At 41.0% G+C, this 24,133-nt stretch overlaps 2 protein-coding genes across 4 annotated transcripts; both read right to left on the reverse strand.

Moving 5' to 3' along the window:
* Positions 1-18: 18 nt before the first annotated feature.
* Positions 19-12,823, reverse strand: LOC123733203 (uncharacterized). The gene is made up of 10 exons (XM_082958438.1): positions 12,813-12,823; positions 12,657-12,711; positions 12,338-12,573; positions 11,238-11,284; positions 3,083-3,427; positions 1,833-2,057; positions 1,367-1,693; positions 1,025-1,255; positions 570-794; positions 19-430 (listed from the first exon to the last, which is right to left on the reverse strand). Exons 1-10 carry the CDS (start codon positions 12,821-12,823, stop codon positions 24-26), a joined length of 2,109 nt encoding a protein of 702 aa, XP_082814564.1. The 3' UTR covers positions 19-23.
* LOC123725435 (sialoadhesin-like) lies at positions 10,841-23,797 on the reverse strand. 3 transcript variants are annotated; one of them, XM_082958670.1, is made up of 10 exons: positions 23,698-23,797; positions 19,269-19,346; positions 18,664-19,005; positions 14,922-15,143; positions 14,050-14,316; positions 13,070-13,814; positions 12,813-12,903; positions 12,657-12,711; positions 12,338-12,573; positions 10,841-11,284 (listed from the first exon to the last, which is right to left on the reverse strand). In XM_082958670.1, the coding sequence occupies exons 2-6, from the start codon at positions 19,321-19,323 to the stop codon at positions 13,528-13,530; spliced, it is 1,173 nt and encodes a 390-aa protein (XP_082814796.1). In that variant the 5' UTR covers positions 19,324-19,346; positions 23,698-23,797; the 3' UTR covers positions 10,841-11,284; positions 12,338-12,573; positions 12,657-12,711; positions 12,813-12,903; positions 13,070-13,527. The 3 variants fall into 3 exon arrangements, with proteins under 3 accessions (XP_082814796.1, XP_082814797.1, XP_082814798.1); XM_082958671.1 differs by having other exon boundaries at positions 22,142-23,770; XM_082958672.1 differs by lacking the exon at positions 23,698-23,797 and adding an exon at positions 20,088-20,378.
* Positions 23,798-24,133: the final 336 nt, after the last annotated feature.

Here is a 24,133-nt window from a genome sequence, read left to right on the forward strand (position 1 = left end):
ATAAAACCACATACACCTCTGTGTTAACAGGATGGTTCATTTATTTTCTCCTGTAATTCAATATGATTTACAGTTGTATCATACAGTGTAGTATTACCTGTGACAGACAGAGTTGTTCCTGGGAAACTATGACCCCATTCAAAGTTGTCTGTTTTAGAAGTGAAGCGATACTCAGCTGAGTCCTCCTCTCTCAGATCTGTGATTCTCAGGGTGAAGGGACCTCTGTATGTTCCAGTGAACTTCACACGACCTGCATACCCTGGGTCTCTGGTTAGGTCTTCAGGGGTCGACTTATCACTTCTAAACCAGAATGTTGATGTGGTGGAATAATAACCACCATAAGTACAGGATATGTCCACTGTTGACCCCTTCAAGACACAGATTCTCCTCTTGGTGTAAGTTACTCTGTAGCAGATCTGACCCTGAACACCTGAAACACAGTGACATAACAAGAGGACAACTGGATTATATTCCCAGTTCTTTCTAGAAATGATAACAGTTCTAATATTACATAGTGAAACCAACACACACAGAGGTTGTACGGTATTGTTAATTAAAGAAACACTCACACACTGCAGGAGAGTGGAGATCCTCATGGCCTTTTACAGCACAGGAGTAACTGTCGTCATAGTTACTGGAGACTGGGTCTTTGTACTGGGGGGAGGTGCTCTCATCTAGATGTTGTCCGTTCTTGTACCAGATGTAGGTGGGGTTACCAGTCAGAGTACAGGTGGTGCTACAGGTCAGTGTCTTATACACTGAAAACTGTTGAGGAGTCACCTTCACCTGAAAACCTGAATTAAAGGGGAGTAAAAACAGAGTACATCGTTTAGAATTAATGATTAAATTCATGACTCTTGAAAACTGTATAATGTGCTGTGCAGTGTTACCTGTGACAGAGTACATACATCTATGACATTGTCTGTAATTTCTATGTAATGATGAATATTAAAGTATTACCCTTCTCATTCACCTTAAATGATTGATACTTCCTAAGTAGAATCCTAGTTTCATTCATACTCACAAACTTCAGGAGAGTGGAGACCCTCGTGACCTTCAACAGCACAGGAGTAAATGTTCACAGAAGAATCCCAGACCACCAGCATATTACTAGAGTATTGTTGGGAAGTGGGCTCATCTAGACGTTGTCCGTTCTTGTACCAGATGTAGGTGGGGTTGTCAGTCAGAGTACAGGTGGTGATACAGGTCAGTGTCTTCTGTCCCTCTGCAGCAGGAGTCACCTTCACCTGCAGACCTGAAACAATATGTATAAAACCACATACACCTCTGTGTTAACAGGATGGTTCATTTATTTTCTCCTGTAATTCAATATGATTTACAGTTGTATCATACAGTGTAGTATTACCTGTGACAGACAGAGTTGTTCCTGGGAAACTATGACCCCATTTCTTTGTTTTAAAAGTGAAGCGATACTCAGCTGAGTCCTCCTCTCTCAGATCTGTGATTCTCAGGATGGAGGGACCTCTGTATGTTCCAGTGTACTTCACACGACCTGTATAGCCTGGGTCTCTGGTTAGGTCTTCAGGGGTCGACTTATCACTTCTAAACCAGAATGTTGATGTGGTGGAATAATAACCAACATATGTACAGGATATGTCCACTGTTGACCCCTTCAAGACACAGATTCTCCTCTTGGTGTAAGTTACTCTGCTGCAGCTCTGACCCTGAACACCTGAAACACAGTGACATAACAAGAGGACAACTGGATTATATTCTCAGTTCTTTCTAGAAATGATAACAGTTCTAATATTACATAGTGAAACCAACACACACAGAGGTTGTACGGTATTGTTAATTAAAGAAACACTCACACACTGCAGGAGAGTGGAGATCCTCATGGCCTTTTACAGCACAGGAGTAACTGTCGTCATAGTTACTGGAGACTGAGTATTTGTACTGGGGGGAGGTGCTCTCATCTAGATGTTGTCCGTTCTTGTACCAGATGTAGGTGGGGTTACCAGTCAGAGTACAGGTGGTGATACAGGTCAGTGTCTTCGACATTGCCGACCGTGGTGGAGTCACCTTCACCTGCAGAGCTGGAGTAGATCACAACATTAAAACCCTGAATCACCTGTTCCTAGTTTAATCACGTGATGCAAGACATTCCCAAACACATTTAATTCTTCAATCTTTTTCATATATACAAATCTAATTTCTAGACCTATATGGACAGTAGATTTTAATTGAACCGACTAGCAGTATAAAGCATGTAACTGTACCTGTTACAGAGTGACTCCAGGATCACCAGTATATAGAATGTTACTGTACCTGTTACAGACAGAGTGACTCCAGGATCACCAGTATATAGAATGTTACTGTACCTGTGACAGACAGAGAGACTCCAGGATCACCAGTATATAGAATGTTACTGTACTTGTGACAGACAGAGTGACTCCAGGAACACCAGTATATAGAATGTTACTGTACCTGTTACAGACAGAGAGACTCCAGGATCACCAGTATATAGAATGTTACTGTACCTGTTACAGACAGAGTGACTCCAGGATCACCAGTATATAGAATGTTACTGTACCTGTTACAGACAGAGTGACTCCAGGATCACCAGTATATAGAATGTTACTGTACCTGTTACAGACAGAGAGACTCCAGGATCACCAGTATATAGAATGTTACTGTACCTGTGACAGACAGAGTGACTCCAGGATCACCAGTATATAGAATGTTACTGTACCTGTTACAGACAGAGACTCCAGGATCACCAGTATATAGAATGTTACTGTACCTGTTACAGACAGAGTGACTCCAGGATCACCAGTATATAGAATGTTACTGTACCTGTGACAGACAGAGAGACTCCAGGATCACCAGTATATAGAATGTTACTGTACCTGTTACAGACAGAGTGACTCCAGGATCACCAGTATATAGAATGTTACTGTACCTGTTACAGACAGAGTAACTCCAGGATCACCAGTATATAGAATGTTACTGTACCTGTTACAGACAGAGTGACTCCAGGATCACCAGTATATAGAATGTTACTATACCTGTGACAGACAGAGTGACTCCAGGATCACCAGTATATAGAATGTTACTGTACCTGTTACAGACAGAGTGACTCCAGGATTGCCATAATATTTCCCTCCAGGATGATCTGTTATAAATCTGAACTTGTACGTAGCTGAGTCTTTCTCTCTCAGGTCTGTGATTCTCAGGTTGTGACCATTCTTCTTATCTCCATGATACTCCAGACGACCTGCATTCTCTGGGTTCTGACCTAGATCTTCAGGTTCTACACCAGTCCCCCATTTAGTGAACCAGAAGGTTGATGTGACTGTACCACTGGGATATGTGTAAGAGCAGGACAGCTCCACTGTTGACCCCTTCAAGACACAGATACTTTGAGTGGTGTATGTAACACTCCAGCCATTCTGACCCAGTACCACTGAAACACAGTCACACAACACAATGGTATCAGAATGAAGACAAGGTCTATTGGCTTACACTGAAGGTAGGGTTTGTCCACACTTTGTTGCCGTATTTCCTGATTTGAGTGTGAATGGAAACCAGAGATAAGCATCACTCAGTGAGGTGTGAAAGATAACTATTTAAAGTGAAGTGGAGACTCCTAACAGAACACACCAGAATTACATTATGATTCTTAACCTTTTAGAAATGTCTGTATATTATTAAACAGAGCAACTAAAAGATAAGAATGAGACCATACCTGCTACAGACCAGAGAAAGACCACCAACACACTTCCTGCTGTTCTCAAGGCCATTGTTGCATCTCCCACCCTGCAGTCTTAGAAACATAAACAACAACTCACTCTATAGCTGGTGAATAACTCCACCTGATACATTGAAGTAGAAACTGTAAATGGGGTACAGGGCCTCATTACTGAAAATGAACCAGGCTCATATTGTGTTGTGCTGTATTGTGTTACGGATGTAGGATATAATTTGATCACTCTTTAGTTGTAGAGAATTTTCCTGCTCAGCAGGAACTGCAATCTTGTAGTTTATTCAAGGTTTAAAAAGGCTTCTAAGGTTTGTAATTTTCACTTTAAAATATCAGACTTGATTTGCCCTAACAAAAACGGTGTAAACCACCACATTAATTATAATCTACATAATAATTAACTTGTCCTGTTGCAGGATTATATTTAAGATCCTACACCTGTATATGGTTGTGTGTGAATACTGTCTGTCTATTGCACTATGGATCAACATCATCAATAACAACAACTACAGTAGTACTGTAAACACATATTTCTACATTGATTGTTCTGATGCTGTTTAATTCTCAGAACCCCAAATATAGGAGGATTAATGTTCAAACCTCTACGGTCCGTCAAGCTGTACAGCAGCCTAAAGACTGACCACCAGGTTCAATGATAACTCCTATCCCCAAGCTGTGAGGATAAACAGTAAGTGACTCTCACTCACACATACACACACACACCACACCTTTTATATAATAATTATATGGACTGGGGGCCCTGATCCTAGATCAACACTGTGGCAATATGACACTTTATGAATACTGGCCCTGATGTAATCACCAAAACACAGCTCAAAACATAACAAGAAGTAAAATTATACATTACCCTCAAGAATATGACTAATGACTAAAAACAAATAACCAAAAACTATATTTCAAGATATCAAGAGTACTTACAGACTGAAGGGGAGAGGTCTTGTACAGTGAGTCAACTGACTGGTAGTGAGTGGGAACTGCTAGTAAGTGTCAGTTCAGTGGTTGATACATATTTATAGTAGTCAGAACACAAGTAGCTGATACAGAACTGTCCTTTCCTTCCTCTTTAAGACATTAACATGCATGAGGACCAGAACAACACGTCAGAAAGAGGTGTTACTGTATTTCAATAGAAAATGTACAACAGACTGCATATCTAGTTGACTTTCTTCATTTGAGGAGTGGGTTTACATTTTCTAAATGTGGCCCATTTCCAATGTATTATATTGACTAAATACAGAATCATGTTTACTGTAGCCTACTATATGGAATGTTTATAATATATTAGAATGTGTTGCCTTGTCCCTCTGAGTTCTACATGGAACAGGTCAAAGTGTCATTTACATTTGGTCAGTTCCATGATGTCATTCATTCTATTCTACAAACCCATTCAATTTACTCTCATCAAAGTGCTACTGACGGAACATTGTTCTGGACTAGATCTCCGCCTAGTGGCATCTCAACATTACTGCAGCCGTCAAATATTTATGTCCTCAATAATGTTGGACTAATAACAACATTACAAACTGTAAATGAATCAGATAGAATGGTGAACAACAACAAAAACTATATTTCAAGATATTGTCAAGTGTACTTACATAGTGAAGGGGAGAGGTCTTGTACAATGAGTCAACTTACTGGTAATGCATGGAAACTGACAGTAAGTGTGAATTCTGTGGTTGATACATATTTAAAGTAGTTAAGACACAAGTATCTGATGCAGAACTTCCTTCCTCTTTAAGACATTAACATGCATGAGGACCAGACCAGCACGTCAGAAAGAGGTGTTACTGTATTTCAATAGAAAATGTACAACAGACTGAATATCTAGTTGACTTTCTTCATTTGAGGAGTGGGTTTACATTTTCTAAATGTGGCCCATTTCCAATGTATTATATTGACTAAATACAGAATCATGTTTACTGTAGCCTACTATTTTGAATGTTAAATAATATCTTATAATGTGTTGCCTTGTCCCTCTGAGTTCTACATGGAACAGGTCAAAGTTCCATTTACATTTGGTCAGTTCCATGATGTCATTCATTCTATTCTACAAACCCATTCAATTTACACTCCTCATCAGCTGCATCAAAGTGGTACTGAAGGTTCCAGTGTTCTAGACCGGAGCTCTCCCTACTGGCATCTCAACATTACTGCACCATCCTAATAATAATGTCTTCAATAATGTTGGACTAATAACAACATTACAAACTGTAAATGAATCAGATAGAATGGTGAAACACAACACTGGCTACTACTTAACAAATTCACATTTAAGCACACAAACACTAGTAACGAAATCCTACATGGAGCCTCACCGTGCACCGCCACTTTAAGAGCGCAGCAGCAGTCAGGAAAGAGGAAATCAAGACGGCTCTTCCGACCTCGTCTGTTGGCTGTTCAGTTTTGAACGTGTTTTTCTAACTCTGCGGAAGTCTTGTTTAGTTTCAGCGTGCTTAGGTTATGAAAGTTGATCTCCTTTGTTATCGCGCTCCTCCTGACGAGTTTGGACCATTCTATCCTCTGATCTAATCGATTACTAGCAACATTGTTACAAGTTTTTGTCAAGCAAACAACCGAGGATTGTGTCAGACGGGCATATGCACGTTCAAGCCTGGACGCAACAGCTAAGACCATCTCTCTTTCTTCTTCAGTTCATTACACTGAATATGTTCTCTTTGTGCTGCCCTCTCTGTTATGTTCAGTGCCTTCAGTATACTAATAATGCACTTTAGGACTGTTTGACCTTTTAGTTGAAGGGTGATGGCGTGAATTTGTTTTGAACTGTATTGATTTTGTGTGGGACTATCGACATTTGGCCAAGAAGAGTTTTGGACATTTTAATGACTTTTGTCTATACACACACACATTCATACCCGTGGATTGATGGCAGCATTCACGCAAAACTGAACGCGCGAACCACTGCTTTTAATCAGGGCAAGGTGACCGGAAACATGACCGAATACAAACAGTGTAGTTATTCCCTCCGCAAGGCAATCAAACAAGCTAAGCGTCAGTACAGAGACAAAGTGGAGTCACAATTCAACGGCTCAGACACGAGAGGTATGTGGCAGGGTCTACAGTCAATCACGGACTACAAAAGGAAAACCAGCCCCATCGCGGATCACGATGCCTTGCTCCCAGAGAGACTAAACAAGTTTTTTGCTCGCTTTGAGGACAATACAGTACCACTGACATGGCCCACTACCAAAACCTGCGGGCTCTCCTTCACTGTAGCCAACGTGAGTAAAACATTTAAACGTGTTAACCCTCGCAAGGCTGCAGGCCCAGACGGCATTCCCGGAGGCGTCCTAAGAGCATGCACAGACCAGCTGGCTGGTGTGTTTACGACATATTCAATCAATCCTTATCCCAGTCTGCTGTCCCCACATGCTTCAAGAGAGCCACCATTGTTCCTGTTCCCAAGAAAGCTAAGGTAACTGAGCTGAATGACTACCGCCCTGTAGCACTCACTTCCGTCATCATGAAGTGCTTTGAGAGACTAGTCAAGGACCATATCACCGCCACCCTACCTGTCACCCTAGACCCACTCCAATTTGCTTACCGACCCAATAGGTCCACAGACGACGCAATCGCCATCACACTGAACACTGCCCTAACCCATCTGGACAAGAGGAATACCTATGTAAGAATGCTGTTCATCGATTACAGCTCAGCATTTAACACCATAGTACCCTCCAAACTCGTCATTAAGCTCGAGACTCTGGGTCTCGACCCCTCCCTGTGCAACTGGGTCCTGGACTTCCTGACGGGCCGCCCCCAGGTGGTGAGGGTAGGAAACAACATCTCCACCCTGCTGATCCTCAACACTGGGGCCCCACAAGGGTGTGTTCTGAGACCTCTCCTGTACTCCCTGTTCACCCACAACTGCGTGGCCATGCACGCCTCCAACTCAATCATCAAGTTTGCAGGTGACACTACAGTGGTAGGCTTGATTACCAACAACGACGAGACGGCCTACAAGGAGGAGGTGAGGGCCCTCGGAGTGTGATGTCAGGACAATAACCTCACACTCAATGTCAACAAAACAAAGGAGATGATTGTGGACTTCAGGAAACAGCAGGGTTAGGGGTTAGATACGTCTACATCCTGTGGTTTCCACAAAGTGTTTTAAAAGGATCCCGGGGACATAATCTTCTCCTTATTGGTACACTCAGACCTTATGAACAACCAGGACCAAAAAGGTCAAATAGGTTGTGCTTATATTTATCCTGTTTCAGATGTAGGTGTGTAACCTGTACAGTGTGTGTGTGGTGTGAAATGGAAATGTGTTTTTTGCATATCCCACTCCCACTGAGACACCCTCAGGGAGGAGAAAGGGTTGCATATTCAACTGTTTCTCTGTTAGAAAATGGACAAGAACAAAGATGGTGTGGTCACCATTGAGGAATTTCTGGACAGGATGCCCATATTTAGCCCACAGCCTCCACCCCTAGCTCTCCTCTATCCCCAAACACAGACTCATTAGGGCTGTCAGGGGGGTAAAACGTACCCCTTCATGGATCTCCACTCTCCCATCCGGTCCAATATCTACTGTTTGTTTATGGAATTCTGTGTGATTATTTAGTTAGTTACTAACTAAATAAGCCAATTTGTGTATATTGCTAATTCGTTATGGAAACCAGAGTTCGTGCAGATAACCAAGACTTTTACGACGTTCAGATGAGACTGAGGTCAAGAATAATGGATGACTGAAATGTAAGATATTTTTAGATCTGTAAGAGTTATTTCGGAAGACGGAACTCCTTTAAATAAGCTTCTCTGTGGTGCCCCAGGTTATTAGTGAGTTAATTGTTGCATGATTTAATTGATTATTTGATTGAATTAAACATTAGGTAATGGATTTGATAAAATAGCATGTCATCACATTAATGACAGTCAGACACTACAAAGTGATAAGAAACGTTGCATCCGAACATTGAGGTAAAATATTACCATAACTTTGTCATAAAACCAATAATAAATGTATATGAACATATCAGGTAAATATGATGTATCATCTTACAGTACTGTATACTGTAATAGAATAGTACAGTACTGTATAATGTAATAGAATAGTACTGTATACTGTAATAGAATAGTACAGGACTGTAGAATAATAGAATAGAAACAGTACTGTATACTGTAATAGTACAGTACTGTATAATATAATAGAAAAGATATGGTATTGTATAATGTAATAGAATAGAAACAGTACTGTATAATGTAACAGAATAGTACAGGACTGTATAATGTAATAGAATAGAAACAGTACTGTATACTGTAATAGAATAGAAACAGTACTGTATAATGTAACAGAATAGTACAGGACTGTATAATGTAATAGAATAGAAACAGTACTGTATACTGTAATAGAATAGAAACAGTACTGTATACTGTAACAGAATAGTACAGGACTGTATACTGTAATAGAATAGTACAGTACTGCAGAATGTATTAGTATTGTAGAATGTATTAGTACTGCAGAATGTATTAGTACGGTATACTGTAATAGTACAGTACTGTATAATGTAATAGAATAGTACTGTACTGTAGAATGTAATAGTACAGTACTGTAATAGTACAGTACTGTAGATGGTAGTAGAATTGAAACAGTACTGTATACTGTAATATAAAGTACAGTGCTGTAGAATGTAATAGTACAGTACTGTAGAATGTAATAGTACAGTAGAATGTAATAGAATAGTACAGTACTGTAATAGAATAGTACAGTATACTGCAACAGAATAGTACTGTAGAATGTACCGTAATAGAATAGTACTGTAGAATGTAACATAAGTGTACTGTACAGGACTGTAGAATGTAACAGAATAGTACAGTACAATAGAATGTAATAGTACAGTAGAATGTAATAGAATAGTACAGTACTGTAATATAATAGGACTGTATAATGTAATAGAATAGTACAGTATACTGCAACAGAATAGTACTGTAGAATGTACCGTAATAGAATAGTACTGTAGAATGTAACATAAGTGTACTGTACAGGACTGTAGAATGTAACATAAGTGTACTGTACTGTAGATTGTAACAGAATGGTACTGTAGAATAGAAGTATTGTTCCTGTGAGCGAACATCAAGAAGTAATTAAAACATATTTATAATGTTCTCAGCCTTCATATAAAATATAACTGTCCATCGAGGCTATTTCAGAAATTCAAAGCAAAGTCATTGTGTTCAGATTCTGTTCCATGTTACTTAAAAAATGAATGGGAAAAATATTTAACATACAAATTATTTACAAGGTTCCCCCTCTTATTCATCATCGTTTAAAAGGCTAAACTGACCCTAGATCAGCACTGCAACTAAGTGTGAATACAATAGTCCTGTGGCTCAGTTGGTAGAACATGGTGTTTGGGTTCAATTCCCAATGGGGCCACCGGCATGAAAGATGGATCCACACATAATAACTCACTTTGGATGAAAGCATTTCTAAATGGCATATCATGATATATTATTATAACACTTAGTTGGACTAGACAGGTCCAGATATACAAGGTTTCTGTCAAACTTGTTGTGTTCAGGTCTTCTGGGTACTGGGTTTGTTGTGTTCAGGTCCTCTTGGTTCTGGGTTTGTTGTGTTCAGGTCCTCTTGGTTCTGGGTTTGTTGTGTTCAGGTCCTCTTGGTTCTGGGTTTGTTGTGTTCAGGTCCTCCTGGGTTCTGGGTTTGTTGTGTTCAGGTCCTCCTGGGTTCTGGGTTTGTTGTGTTCAGGTCCTCCTGGGTTCTGGGTTTGTTGTGTTCAGGTCCTCCTGGGTTCTGGGTTTGTTGTGTTCAGTCCTCCTGGGTTCTGGGTTTGTTGTGTTCAGGTCCCCTGGGTTCTGGGTTTGTTGTGTTCAGGTCCTCTTGGTTCTGGGTTTGTTGTGTTCAGGTCCTCTTGGTTCTGGGATTGTTGTGTTCAGGTCCTCTTGGTTCTGGGATTGTTGTGTTCAGGTCCTCTTGGTTCTGGGATTGTTGTGTTCAGGTCTTCTTGGTTCTGGGATTGTTGTGTTCAGGTCTTCTTGGTTCTGGGATTGTTGTGTTCAGGTCTTCTTGGTTCTGGGAGTGTGTTCGGCCTGGTTCGGAGGGTCGGTCTCTTGGTTCTGGGATTGTTGTGTTCAGGTCTTCTTGGTTCTGGGATTGTTGTGTTCAGGTCTTCTTGGTTCTGGGATTGTTGTGTTCAGGTCTTCTTGGTTCTGGGATTGTTGTGTTCAGGTCTTCTTGGTTCTGGGTTTGTTGTGTTCAGGTCTTCTGGGTTTGTTGTGTTCAGCTCTTCTGGGTTTGTTGTGTTCAGCTCTTCTGGGTTTGTTCTGTTCAGGTCTTCTTGGGTCTGGGTTTGTTGTGTTCAGGTCTTCTTGGGTCTGGGGGTGTTGTGTTCAGGTCTTCTTGGTACTGGGTTTGTTGTGTTCAGGTCTTCTTGGTACTGGGTTTGTTGTGCTCAGCTCTTCTGGGTTTGTTGTGTTCAGCTCTTCTTGGTTCAGGGTTTGTTGACTGTACTGTAGAGAACAGAGGAGTCCTCCTCAGCTGCTTGTGCTGCTGTAGGTCTGAAGAGAGAGAAACAGAAATTAAACAGAATCTGCATCCCCCCAAAAAACCTTCATATACTCTTTATAGTGCATTACTTTGACCAAGGCCTATATGGCTCTGGTGAAAAGTAGTGCACTAAATAGGGAATAGGGTTCCATTTGGAACACAGAACAGTTCATCAAAACCACCACTCTCTCATTATATTGTTGGGTTTGTAAGGAAATTACATCGCTAATGGCCACTGAGGGTCAACTCTTTCACTTATTAATGACATCATGGTCTTCTCGTTCAATAAGCAGCAGCATATGAATGAGCTGTAATCAAGAATATAGCTTGTTTACAACCAAATCTAAAAACATATGTAACTGGAATGTTATAGGAGGGTCCAGATTTTTTGGGGGCGAATTCACTCTTTTTTGAGGAACTATCCCCAACCATCTATTCACTTCCTCATCCTCGTTGTTCAGTGGGCTCCAAAAACACCCCAAAACATCTTTTTAAAAACAAAAGCTCTAAGTAGTCTATAGTGATGCTTGTCTTTAGATGTTGTACACATGAAATTGTGTCATTCAGAACTTTATCCGCAACGTTATGTTCCATGTTGTTGAGACTTGAACGATGCCTCTCGTCCGTTCTAGCAGCATGATACACAGAGAATAGAACAGTTGGACGGGGAAACAGCACGAGTCACACAAAATGGAATATAACGTTGTGGATAACGTTTGGAATGACACAATTTCATATGTACAACTGTTACATCTAAAGAGCTGCATCACTATACTGAGAGCTTTCTGTTTCTAAAAGACAGTATTTGGGTGTTTTTGGAGCATTTGTTCATGTTTTTTCAGAGCCTCCGTACTGCACAACGAGGATGAGGAAGTGAATTGCTGGTTGGGGTAAGTTTCTCTAAAACAAGTGAAGTCGCAATAAAAGGTGTCTGGACCCTTCTATAACATTTACATCAAAAACTGAAATTTGGTTGTAAAAAAAGCCAACTTCTCCTTTAATGTGGTGTATCCACAATGCTCTAGAATTGGCTCTATGTTATTTTAATGGCAGAATATGCTCACCGGTTGGCAGCACTGGGGAGGTTGAATTTCACAGCATCGTACTGGACATCCTCGTCCTGTTTCTGGGGTTGATGCAGTTGGACGGTGGAGTACAGAGGCACTTCCTGGTTTTTGGAGCGAGAGAAGTGGACACTGGCATAATGAACATCATCCTGGTTGACGGTGGCTGCTGTCTGTGCTGCAGTAGAGGTCATGGCCATGCTTGAGACGTTTTCATACACGGGACTAGAGTCTCCCTGATGGGAAGAGAGGACAGACAACATAATGAGTAGAAATGTTCCACAAAGCAATACAAATAATCTGATTGTAACAGACTCACCTGTACATTCTCTGATATGTCTCTTGTGTCAGAGGTGGATATGGAGGCCTTCTTCCTGGTTTGCACATTAATTAATACATTTATTATTGAATGAATTAATGAACAAAGTTAATAAAAAAGAGTTAGAGTGAAATAATCTTTAAAAGAATCACTCACCTGAACCACATGAAGCCAGAGAGACAGAGGATGAGAACCAGAACAACCACTATGATTCCTACAGCTGCAGTCAGAACTGATGTTTGTTTCCCTATAATAAAATATGAATGATATGAGTACAATAGTACAATATTTGTTAACTGATCTAATATCAATGTATATATAATTATTAAACAAAGTATGATACGCTAAAGTATAATTATTAGTATTAGATTGAAATGTAATTTTGTATTGAAATATTGAAGATGAAAGTTCACCTGGTAAAATGATCATCAGAGCTGTAGAGTTCCTAGATCCTCTTCCATTCCAGGCCTCACAGTGGTAATGTCCATTGTCCTTAGACTTGAACTTACTTATGTTGTACATCTGTCCAAATCCATTTAGAAAAGTCTTATTTTGAAAGTACCAGGTGTATTTGTCCACAGGTGGGTTGGCATCACTGCTGCAGGTCAGAGTCACTGAACTGCCCTCCACTATTTCACCAGAGGGACTGACTGATACTGAGGTGCTTCTTTGGCTTATCTGATGTTAAGGAGAATTTATCAGAGGGTTATGACAGTAGTATATTTACAAATTAAACGTAAAAAAATAAATTAGAATTTGTCAGATGATTATAATGGTCATGATATGTCAAAATCTGTGAAGCCAGACTATTAAAAATAGAATCCACTAACACAAAACATTAACAGGAACACATGTGATACTGAGCTGTACTTTACTCACATCTCACATTGATGTTGATATATTCAGGCCTCCCTGTCTTAATCCCATTCCAGGCCTCACAGTAGTACTCTCCAGTGACTGAGGACTTGATATGATTGAAGACAAGATGTGGTCCTGTGGTCATATAGGTGGTTGATGGATAGTAGACTCCATTCTTCTTGTACCAGGTGTATTTGTCCACAGGTGGGTTGGCATCACTGCTGCAGGTCAGAGTCACTGAACTGTCCTCCACTATTTCACCAGAGGGACTGACTGACACTGAGGTGCTCTTTGGGCCGTCTGGTAAAGGAGAATTTGTCAGAAGGATATGACAGTAGTATATTTATGACCGTAGTATATTTACAAATGTCATGTCAAAAATAAATGATCTGTTAAGTCAGAGAACTATCTAAAACTCTAACTTACACAAAACCTTAATAAATACAGATGGAGATGTTATGCTTTAGGACTAATGCATTTAATTCCAATTGTTTTGCTACCTTATCATTCAAACACTGAGCTGTACTTTACTCACACTTCACATCCATGTTTATGGTCCTAGACCTGTCTGTCCCCATCTCATTCTGGGCCTCACAGTAGTACTCTCCAGTGTCAGATGACTGGATTTGATTGAAGACATGCTGTGGTCCTGTCATACTCTGATAGTCACCTCCATTCTTCTTGTACCAGGTGTATTTGTCCACAGGTGGGTTGGCATCACTGCTGCAGGTCAGAGTCACTGAACTGTCCTCCACTATTTCACCAGAGGGACTGACTGACACTGAGGTGCTCTTTGGTTTGTCTGATGTAAAAGATTAATGTCCCAAAGCCTTAATGTCACAATACTTTCATAATAATTCTAAGATTTTACAGTAATATAGACAATGAGTAAAAAAGGCTTTTTGTTCTGTAATGATTGATAAAGTAAGATGCGTGATACTTGCTAAGTAGTATACTGTACTTATAAGGGCACAAGGTGAGACACAGATGCAGACACAGGAGGCAGATGGTCAGAGTCCAAGATGTTTATTAACAATCCAGAAAGGGTAGGTAAGAGAATGGTTGTGGACAGGCAAAAGGTCAAAACCAGTTCAAAGTTCCAGAGGTACAGAATGGCAAGCAGGCTTGAGGTCAGGGCAGGCAGAATGGTCAGGTAGGCGGGAATGGAGTCCAGAAAAACAGGCAAAGGTCAAAACCGGGAGGACTAGTAAAGGAGAATAGAAAAGCAGGAGCACGGGAAAAACACGCTGGTTGACTTGAATATACAAGACGAACTGGCACAGAAAGACAGGAAACACAGGGATACAATACACTGGGGAAAATAAGAGACACCTGGAGGGGGTGGAGACAATCACAAGGACAGGTGAAACAGATCAGGGCGTGACAGTACTATTGTACTGTACTCACACACTGCAGGAGAGCTGAGACCATCGTGGCCTTTTACAGCACAGGAGTAACTGTCTGCATCCTCACTGCTGATGGAGTACATGGGGGAGGAGGCCTTTCTTACAGGTTGTCTGTTCTTGTACCAGATGTAGGTGGGGTTGAAGTTGTTAGTCAGAGTGCAGGTGGTGCTACAGGTCAGTGTCCTCTGTCCCTCTGCAGCAGGAGTCACCTTCACCTGCAGACCTGAAACAATATGTATAAAACCACATACACCTCTGTGTTAACAGGATGGTTCATTTATTTTCTCCTGTAATTCAATATGATTTACAGTTGTATCATACAGTGTAGTATTACCTGTGACAGTCAGAGTTGTTCCTGGGAAACTATGACCCCATTCAAAGTTGTCTGTTTTAAAAGTGAAGCGATACTCAGCTGAGTCCTACCTCGCCCTGCTTTCGACAAATCTGACCTTGACTCCATTTTGTTACTCCAAGCCTATAGACAGAAACTAAAACAGGAAATGCCCGTGCTCAGATCTGTCCAACGCTGGTCTGACTAATCGGATTCCACGCTTCAAGATTGCTTTGATCACGTGGAATGGGATGTGTTGCGGGTAGCCTCAGACAACAACATTTATGAATACGCTGACTCGGTGAGCGATCAAACAAGCAAAGCGTTAGTATCGAGACAAAGTAGAGTAGCAATTCAACGGCCCAAATATGAGACGCAAGTGGCAGGGTCTACAGTCAATCACGGATTACTAAAAGATAACATCAATGTCTTGCTCCCAGACAGAATAAACAACTTCTTTGCTCGCTTTGAGGACTATACAGTGCCACTGACATGGCCTGCTATCAAAACCTGTGGGCTCTCCTTCTCCATGGCCGACGTGAGTAAAACATTAACCGTGTTAACCCTCACAAGGCTGCCGGCCCAGACAGCATCCCTAGCTGTGTCCTCTGAGCATGTGCAGACCAGCTGGCTGGTGTATTTACGGACATATTCAACCAATCCCTATCCCAGTCTGTTGTCTCCACATGCTTCAAGATGGAAACCAGTGTTCCTGTTCCCAAGAAAGCTAAGCTATCTGAACTAAATTACTATCGCCCCATAGCACTCACTTCTGTCATCATGAAGTGCTTTGAGAGACTAGTCAAGGATCATATCACCTCCACCCTACCTGTCACCCTAGACCCACTCCAATTCGCTTACCGCCCCAACGGGTCCACTGACGATGCAATCGCCATCACACTGCACACTGCCCTATCCCATCTGGACAGGAGGAATACCTATGTGAGAATGCTGTTCATCGACTACAGCTCAGCATTTAACACCATAGTACCCTCCAAACTCGTCATTAAGCTCGAGACCCTGGGTCTCGACCCCGCCCTGTGCAACTGGGTCCTGGACTTCCTGACGGGCCGCCCCCAGGTGGTGAGGGTAGGAAACAACATCTCCACCCTGCTGATCCTCAACACTGGGGCCCCACAAGGGTGTGTTCTGAGACCTCTCCTGTACTCCCTGTTCACCCATGACTGCGTGGCCATGCACGCATCCAACTCAATCATCAAGTTTGCAGACGACACTACAGTAGTAAGCTTGATTACCAACAATGATGAGACGGCCTACAGGGAGGAGGTGAGGGCCCTCGGAGTGTGGTGTCAGGAAAATAACCTCTCACTCAACGTCAACAAAACAAAGGAGATGATCGTGGACTTCAGGAAACAGCAGAGGGAGCACCCCCCCTTTTAAGTTCCTCGGCGTACATACATCACGGACAAACTGAAATGGTCCTCCAACACAGACAGCGTGGTGAAGAAGGTGCAACAGCGCCTCTTCAACCTCAGGAGGCTGAAGAAATGTGGATTGTCACCTAAAACCCTCACAAACTGTTACAGATGCACAATCGAGAGCATCCTGTCAGGCTGTATCACCGCCTGGTACGGCAGCTGCTCCGCCCACAACCATAAGGCTCTCCAGAGGGTATTGAGGTCTGCACAACGCATCACCGGGTGCAAACTACCTGCCCTCCAGGACACCTACACCACCCGATGTCACAGGAAGGCCAAAAAGATCATCAAGGACAACAACCACCCGAGGCACTGCCTGTTCACCCCGCAATCATCCAGAAGGCGAGGTCAGTACAGGTACATCAAAGACTACTGCATCTTGCCTATGCCGCACGGCTATCGCTCATCCGTATATTTATATGTACATATTCCCATTCATCCCTTTACATTTGTGTGAATAAGGTAGTTGTTGTGAATTTGTTAGATTACTTGTTAGTTATTACTGCATTGTTGCAACTAGAAGCACAATCATTTCGCTACACTCGCATTAACATCTGCTAACCATGTGTATGTGACAAATAACATTTGATTTGATTAGTTGCCATATTATTCTTGTTAGTAAGTATAGTTTGCTTTGCTTTTTTCATTTAAACACTTGAAAACTAGGTGATGCATCTCAATAGATTTCATCCTGCAAAACCTCAAATAAATAAATAAAGATTTGAAAAGGAAAGAAAAGTAGTATATAGAATGTTACTGTACCTGTGACAGAGTAACTCCAGGATCACCAGTATATAGAATGTTACTGTACCTGTGACAGACAGAGAGACTCCAGGATCACCAGTATATAGAATGTTACTGTACCTGTGACAGACAGAGAGACTCCAGGATCACCAGTATATAGAATGTTACTGTACCTGTAACAGACAGAGAGACTCCAGGATCACCAGTATATAGAATGTTACTGTACCTGTTACAGACAGAGAGACTCCAGGATCACCAGTATATAGAATGTTACTGTACCTGTTACAGACAGAGTGACTCCAGGATCACCAGTATATAGAATGTTACTGTACCTGTTACAGACAGAGAGACTCCAGGATCACCAGTATATAGAATGTTACTGTACCTGTGACAGACAGAGTGACTCCAGGATCACCAGTATATAGAATGTTACTGTACCTGTTACAGACAGTGACTCCAGGATCACCAGTATATAGAATGTTACTGTACCTGTAACAGACAGAGTGACTCCAGGATCACCAGTATATAGAATGTTACTGTACCTGTTACAGACAGTGACTCCAGGATCACCAGTATATAGAATGTTACTGTACCTGTAACAGACAGAGTGACTCCAGGATCACCAGTATATAGAATGTTACTGTACCTGTTACAGACAGAGAGACTCCAGGATCACCAGTATATAGAATGTTACTGTACCTGTGACAGACAGAGTGACTCCAGGATCACCAGTATATAGAATGTTACTGTACCTGTGACAGACAGAGAGACTCCAGGATCACCAGTATATAGAATGTTACTGTACCTGTGACAGACAGAGAGACTCCAGGATCACCAGTATATAGAATGTTACTGTACCTGTGACAGACAGAGTGACTCCAGGATCACCAGTATATAGAATGTTACTGTACCTGTGACAGACAGAGTGACTCCAGGATCACCAGTATATAGAATGTTACTGTACCTGTGACAGACAGAGTGACTCCAGGATCACCAGTATATAGAATGTTACTGTACCTGTGACAGACAGAGAGACTCCAGGATCACCAGTATATAGAATGTTACTGTACCTGTGACAGACAGAGTGACTCCAGGATCACCAGTATATAGAATGTTACTGTACCTGTGACAGACAGAGTGACTCCAGGATCACCAGTATATAGAATGTTACTGTACCTGTGACAGACAGAGTGACTCCAGGATCACCAGTATATAGAATGTTACTGTACCTGTTACAGACAGAGTGACTCCAGGATCACCAGTATATTTCCCTCCAGTCTGATCTGTTATAAATCTGAACTTGTACGTAGCTGAGTCTTTCTCTCTCAGGTCTCTGATTGTCAGTCTATTCTTCTTATCTCTATGGTACGTCACACGACGATTGTAGTCTGGGTCATCTCTCAGACTCACAGGTTTCCCCTCAGCATCATATTTAGTGAACCAGAAGGTTGTTGTGATTGTATGAACGCTGGGATATGTGTAAGAGCAGGACAGCTCCACTTTTGACCCCTTAAAGGCACAGATACTCTTCTTGGTGTAAGTCACACTCCAGCCAGTCTGACCCAGTACCACTGAAACATTCACACAACACAAGGGTATTACCTACTGGCTTACACTAACAGTAGGGTTTTGTCCACACTTTGTGAATGTAGTTGCTGAGTTGAGTGTGAATGGAAACTACAGCTGCACTTATTGAGGTGTGAAAAGAAGCTATAAAAGTGAAGTGGAGATTCCTAACAGACGACACCACTGAACACTCCAGAATAACATCAAGATCTGTATTCTTTTAGAAATGTCTAAGGATACTATAATACAATTAAGAGTGAGACCATACCTGCTACAGACCAGAGAAAGACCACCAACACACTTCCTGCTGTTCTCAAGGCCATTGTTGCATCTCCCACCCTGCAGTCTTAGAAACATAAACAACAACTCACTCTATAGCTGGTGAATAACTCCACCTGATACATTGAAGTAGAAACTGTAAATGGGGTACAGGGCCTCATTACTGAAAATGAACCAGGCTCATATTGTGTTGTGCTGTATTGTGTTATATGGTTGTCTATGTGAATACTGTCTGTCTGTAAGTCTATTGTACTATGTATGTAATGTGTGTGATGTGTTGCATGTCTGTCTACGTCTGTCTATTTAAGATGACATGATGTATGATGCAAGAAAAAAAGATCTAATGGATAAAATAAAGTCATAATCATCATCATCATCAACAACAACAAGTCACTTATTGAACAGATGTGTAGTACTGTAAACATATATTTCTACATTGATTGTTCTGAAGCTGTTTTATCCTCAGAACCCCAAATATAGGAGGATAAATGTTCAACCCTCTACGGTCCGTCAAGCTGTACAGCAGCCTAAAGACTGACCACCAGGTTCAATGATAACTCCTATCCCCAAGCTGTGAGGATAAACAGTAAGTCACACACACATACCTTTAATATCATCATTATATGATAGTGTCTGTATTCACAAAGTATCTCAGAGTAGGATCTAGGATTAGTTTTCCCATTTAGATCATATTTATATGGACCAGCAGGACCTGATCCTAGATCAGCACTCCAAGTCTGAGACCCTCGAGTACATGACTTATGGCTAAAAACAAACAACTATATTTCAAGATATCAAGAGTACTTACAGACTGAAGGGGAGAGGTCTTGTACAGTGAGTCAACTGACTGGTAGTGAGTGGGAACTGCTAGTAAGTGTTGGTTCTGTGGTTGATACATATTTATAGTAGTCAGAACACAAGTAGCTGATGCAGAACTGTCCTTTCCTTCCTCTTTAAGACATTAACATGCATGAGGACCAGACCAGCACGTCAGAATAGTGTTTACTATAGCCTACTATTTAGAATGTTTATAATATCTTAGAATGTGTTTACTATAGCCTGCTATTTGGAATGTTTATAATATCTTAGAATGTGTTTACTGTAGCCTACTATTTAGAATGTTTATAATATATTAGAATGTGTTTACTATAGCCTACTATTTAGAATGTTTATAATATCTTAGAATGTGTTTACTATAGACTACTATTTAGAATGTTTATAATATCTTAGAATGTGTTTACTGTAGCCTACTATTTAGAATGTTTATAATATCTTAGAATGTGTTTACTATAGCCTACTATTTAGAATGTTTATATCTTAGAATGTGTTTACTATAGCCAACTATTTAGAATGTTTATAATATCTTAGAATGTGTTGCCTTGCCCCTCTCAGTTCTACATGGACAAGGTCAAAGTTCTATATATATTTATTATTATTTATCTAAGCCTTATTTTTCCAGGTAAGTTGACTGAAAACACATTCTCACTTACAACAACAACCTGGGGAATAGTTCAAAGGTAAGAGGAGGGGGCATGAATGAGCCAATTCAAATAAGGGGATGATTAGGTGGCATGAGCGACAGATCAAGAATTTTAGCTAGGACACTGGGGTTAACACCCCTACTCTTACAACAAGTGCCATGGGATCTTTAGTGACCACAGAGAGTCAGGACACCCATTTAATGTCCCATCCAAAAGACAGCACCCTATACAGAGCAATATCCCCAATCACTGCCCTCGGGCATATAATAATTTTGATCTGAGGAAAGAGTGCCTCCTACTGGCCCTCCAACACCACTGCCAGTAGGTTCTGGTCTCCCATCCAGGGACTGACCAGGGTGAACACTGCTTAGCTTCAGAGGCAAGCTAGCAGTGGGATGCAGGGTGGTATGCTGCTGACAGCTGGTAAGCTCCATGGACTTGTATGTAAGCATTTCACGGTAACCTTTTGATTAGATTTTCATTCTATTCTACAAACCCATTAAATTTACACTCCTCATCAGCTGCATCAAAGTGGTACTGAAGGTTCCAGTGTTCTAGACCGGAGCTCTCCCTACTGGCATCTCAACATTACTGCACCATCCTAATAATAATGTCCTCAACAATGTTGGGATAATAACAACATAACAAACTGGAAATGAATCAGATAGAATGGTGGAACACAACACTGGCTACTTGACACCCCAATCCCTATAGTGCACTACCTCTGACCAGAGCCCAATGGGCATGGTATGACTGTGTGCATGTGTTTGCCTTCTCAACTTGATTGGCCTGCAGCCCTGTCAATCACCCTTCACACCGCTGTTCATCCAACCAATCAGGGTACTTGGATGCGCTGCAGGACACCGCCTCCCCTCACCTTTAGTTAGTGCACGGCATCTTCAGTCTTGAGAAGTGTTGTGTTGCTGACAGACTTTTGACATGCAGTTCCTTACTGAAGTGTGAGACCAGCGAATATAACCACGCAACAATATAAAACATCTTCAAATGGAAACAGCTGTGTCTGCATGTATGTGGTGGTGGTGACCATCAAGAGTAGAGTGACGGGCCTCAACACCATGTTCTGACCAGACAGAACCTAAACCAATCAGCATTAAGTAGGTAGCGGGTCTCGGCATTGTCAGCTAACCACTCAGACGAGATCCAGCTGTTTATACATGTAAAAACGGTCTGGATGACCTCTACTAATCCCTAGGTACTGACTCAGGAATGTGTGAAGGACCACAGGGATGTCTGACAAAGGGTTGTTATTGTGACCACAACAAGGCCCTCCGGTTCACTTTGGGTTCTTATACAACAGGGTTTCTAGGAGGAAAGAGATACATGGAAATAGAATTAAACCTTATCTCCAGCTGCCTCTTACCCGTTGTGCATTTTGTCCCTTCCTGCCTCCAGGCCAGGATGAGAACATCATGCAGTCAATGCATCTGTTCGACGTCATTTAGTGACACTTCCTGTGGGTGTGGCATACCAGAAGGGACGCCCATATTTACCCCCACTGCCCCCGCCCCATGCTCTATCCAAAAACAGACTCAATGGAGATGTCAGGGGGGTAAACGATACCTCTCCATTGGATCTCCACTCTCCCATCCACCCCTCACCCCTCTCTTCCTACCTGGGAAAGTTTCACACTAGTTAGGGGGTCATGAAACATATGACATCACATTCTCACTAAACAATGATGTATTCTATTCTCTAACTACTACTTGGACAAAATGGTGGATATTCATCTAAGGACAAAGGCTTTAAATGAAGAAATAAACTGTGAGATATATTAACAATCATGGAACATTCCGGTATGTTCCATCTTTCTGTGTTCCGGAGTGGAATGCCCTCGCTGATGGAACTACCTTCAACACTCCAAACATCCATGATGTCATATTGTGTCTGCATGATGTGTTTTAAAATGACAATAAATAATATTTCATGTAACAGGACATTTGCTCCTTCTGAAAGTGTCTGTGTTTATTTTGTACAGATGATGATGATATTGAAGGTGAATAAACCACTATTGCCCTCCAAACCAATGTAAATGTATTATTTGTAGTTACTGTATGTACTGTACACTATAAGAGGTGAGATTTTGAAAGCTTTTCATTTCCTCTCCACTGAAGAAACTGTTATAACAAGGTGGAAACAATGACAATGAAGTTTATTCTGAAAAGACTACAAAAAATATCACACTTCACACATTTTTTTAAAGCAATAAGAAACGTTGCATCAAGCAGAACTCTTTCCTGGACATTGAGGCAAAATTGTGCCTTAACTTGTCATAAAAACTATTTAAGAAATCACACAAACGTATATTATGTGTATCATGTTACAGTACCATATGAAGTAATACAGTAGTTCATATTTAGTCTCACAAGTCTGATGATTTTTTCAGACAGATTGTTACGCCCCTGAAAAAGGGGAGAAATAATCACGAGCGTGATATGGTATCGTTTCCTCAATAACCTTTAGTGCAATCATTTTACAAAAGTAACACATTTTACAGAACAACAGATCTACAGGAAAGAGCTAGTGTTGTAGGGTACAAGGCTTATTCAAGTCACAACAGTATACACTAATTCACTGAAACATATACTAATATCAATGTAACTGTCAAGCACAAAGCTTTAACTCAGCAAACCATAACTCAATTTATCAACAGTCAATAAAGTGTTTGAAAAACCATTATACAAACAACACCGCAAAATATCTTATTAATAACAACGCACATGTTCATTGATGATCGACATAAAATGGCAGCTACTCTCAGTACGAAGCTATCCTTCATGCAACCGAGCAGAGCTCATATTACTCTCAGAAAACTTAACTCTAACTTCCTCAAGATGTTACTAAGACACACCTAAACACTCTTGACATGTTAGCGAGTTATTACATTTAAATGACTCTGTTTAATCTTCAATAACGTACCTGAAAAAGGGGAGAAATAATCACGAGCATGATATGGTATCGTTTCCTCAATAACCTTCAGTGCAATGAGGAAAAACCCGCGATTTCCCCGCGAACTTGGGTGGAGACCAGAGCAATCGATCTCAGGCTCATAGATTAAGAGCATTTAGTAGATCACAGATTAACACTTTTCCCCTTCAATTAGGCACCACAAAATAAAGTAATCAATGTAATGTTTACACATTCCTTTTACAATTCTTACCCTTTGTACGCTTGACGGATTTTAACTTTTTAACACAATTATATGAATGTTATCAATCTCTATCAACTAATATAGAATGCATGATCTTTTTAACCTTAGATGTTTTAAGATCCTCACATACTATGAACTTACTAATACTTTTTAATGTATAACAGGCTATGAGTATTTCCTTTAACCTGTCACAATAACATATAA

Source organism: Salmo salar, chromosome 12 (genome assembly GCF_965601325.2).
Source record: "Salmo salar chromosome 12, fSalSal1, whole genome shotgun sequence".
NCBI lineage: Eukaryota > Metazoa > Chordata > Actinopteri > Salmoniformes > Salmonidae > Salmo > Salmo salar.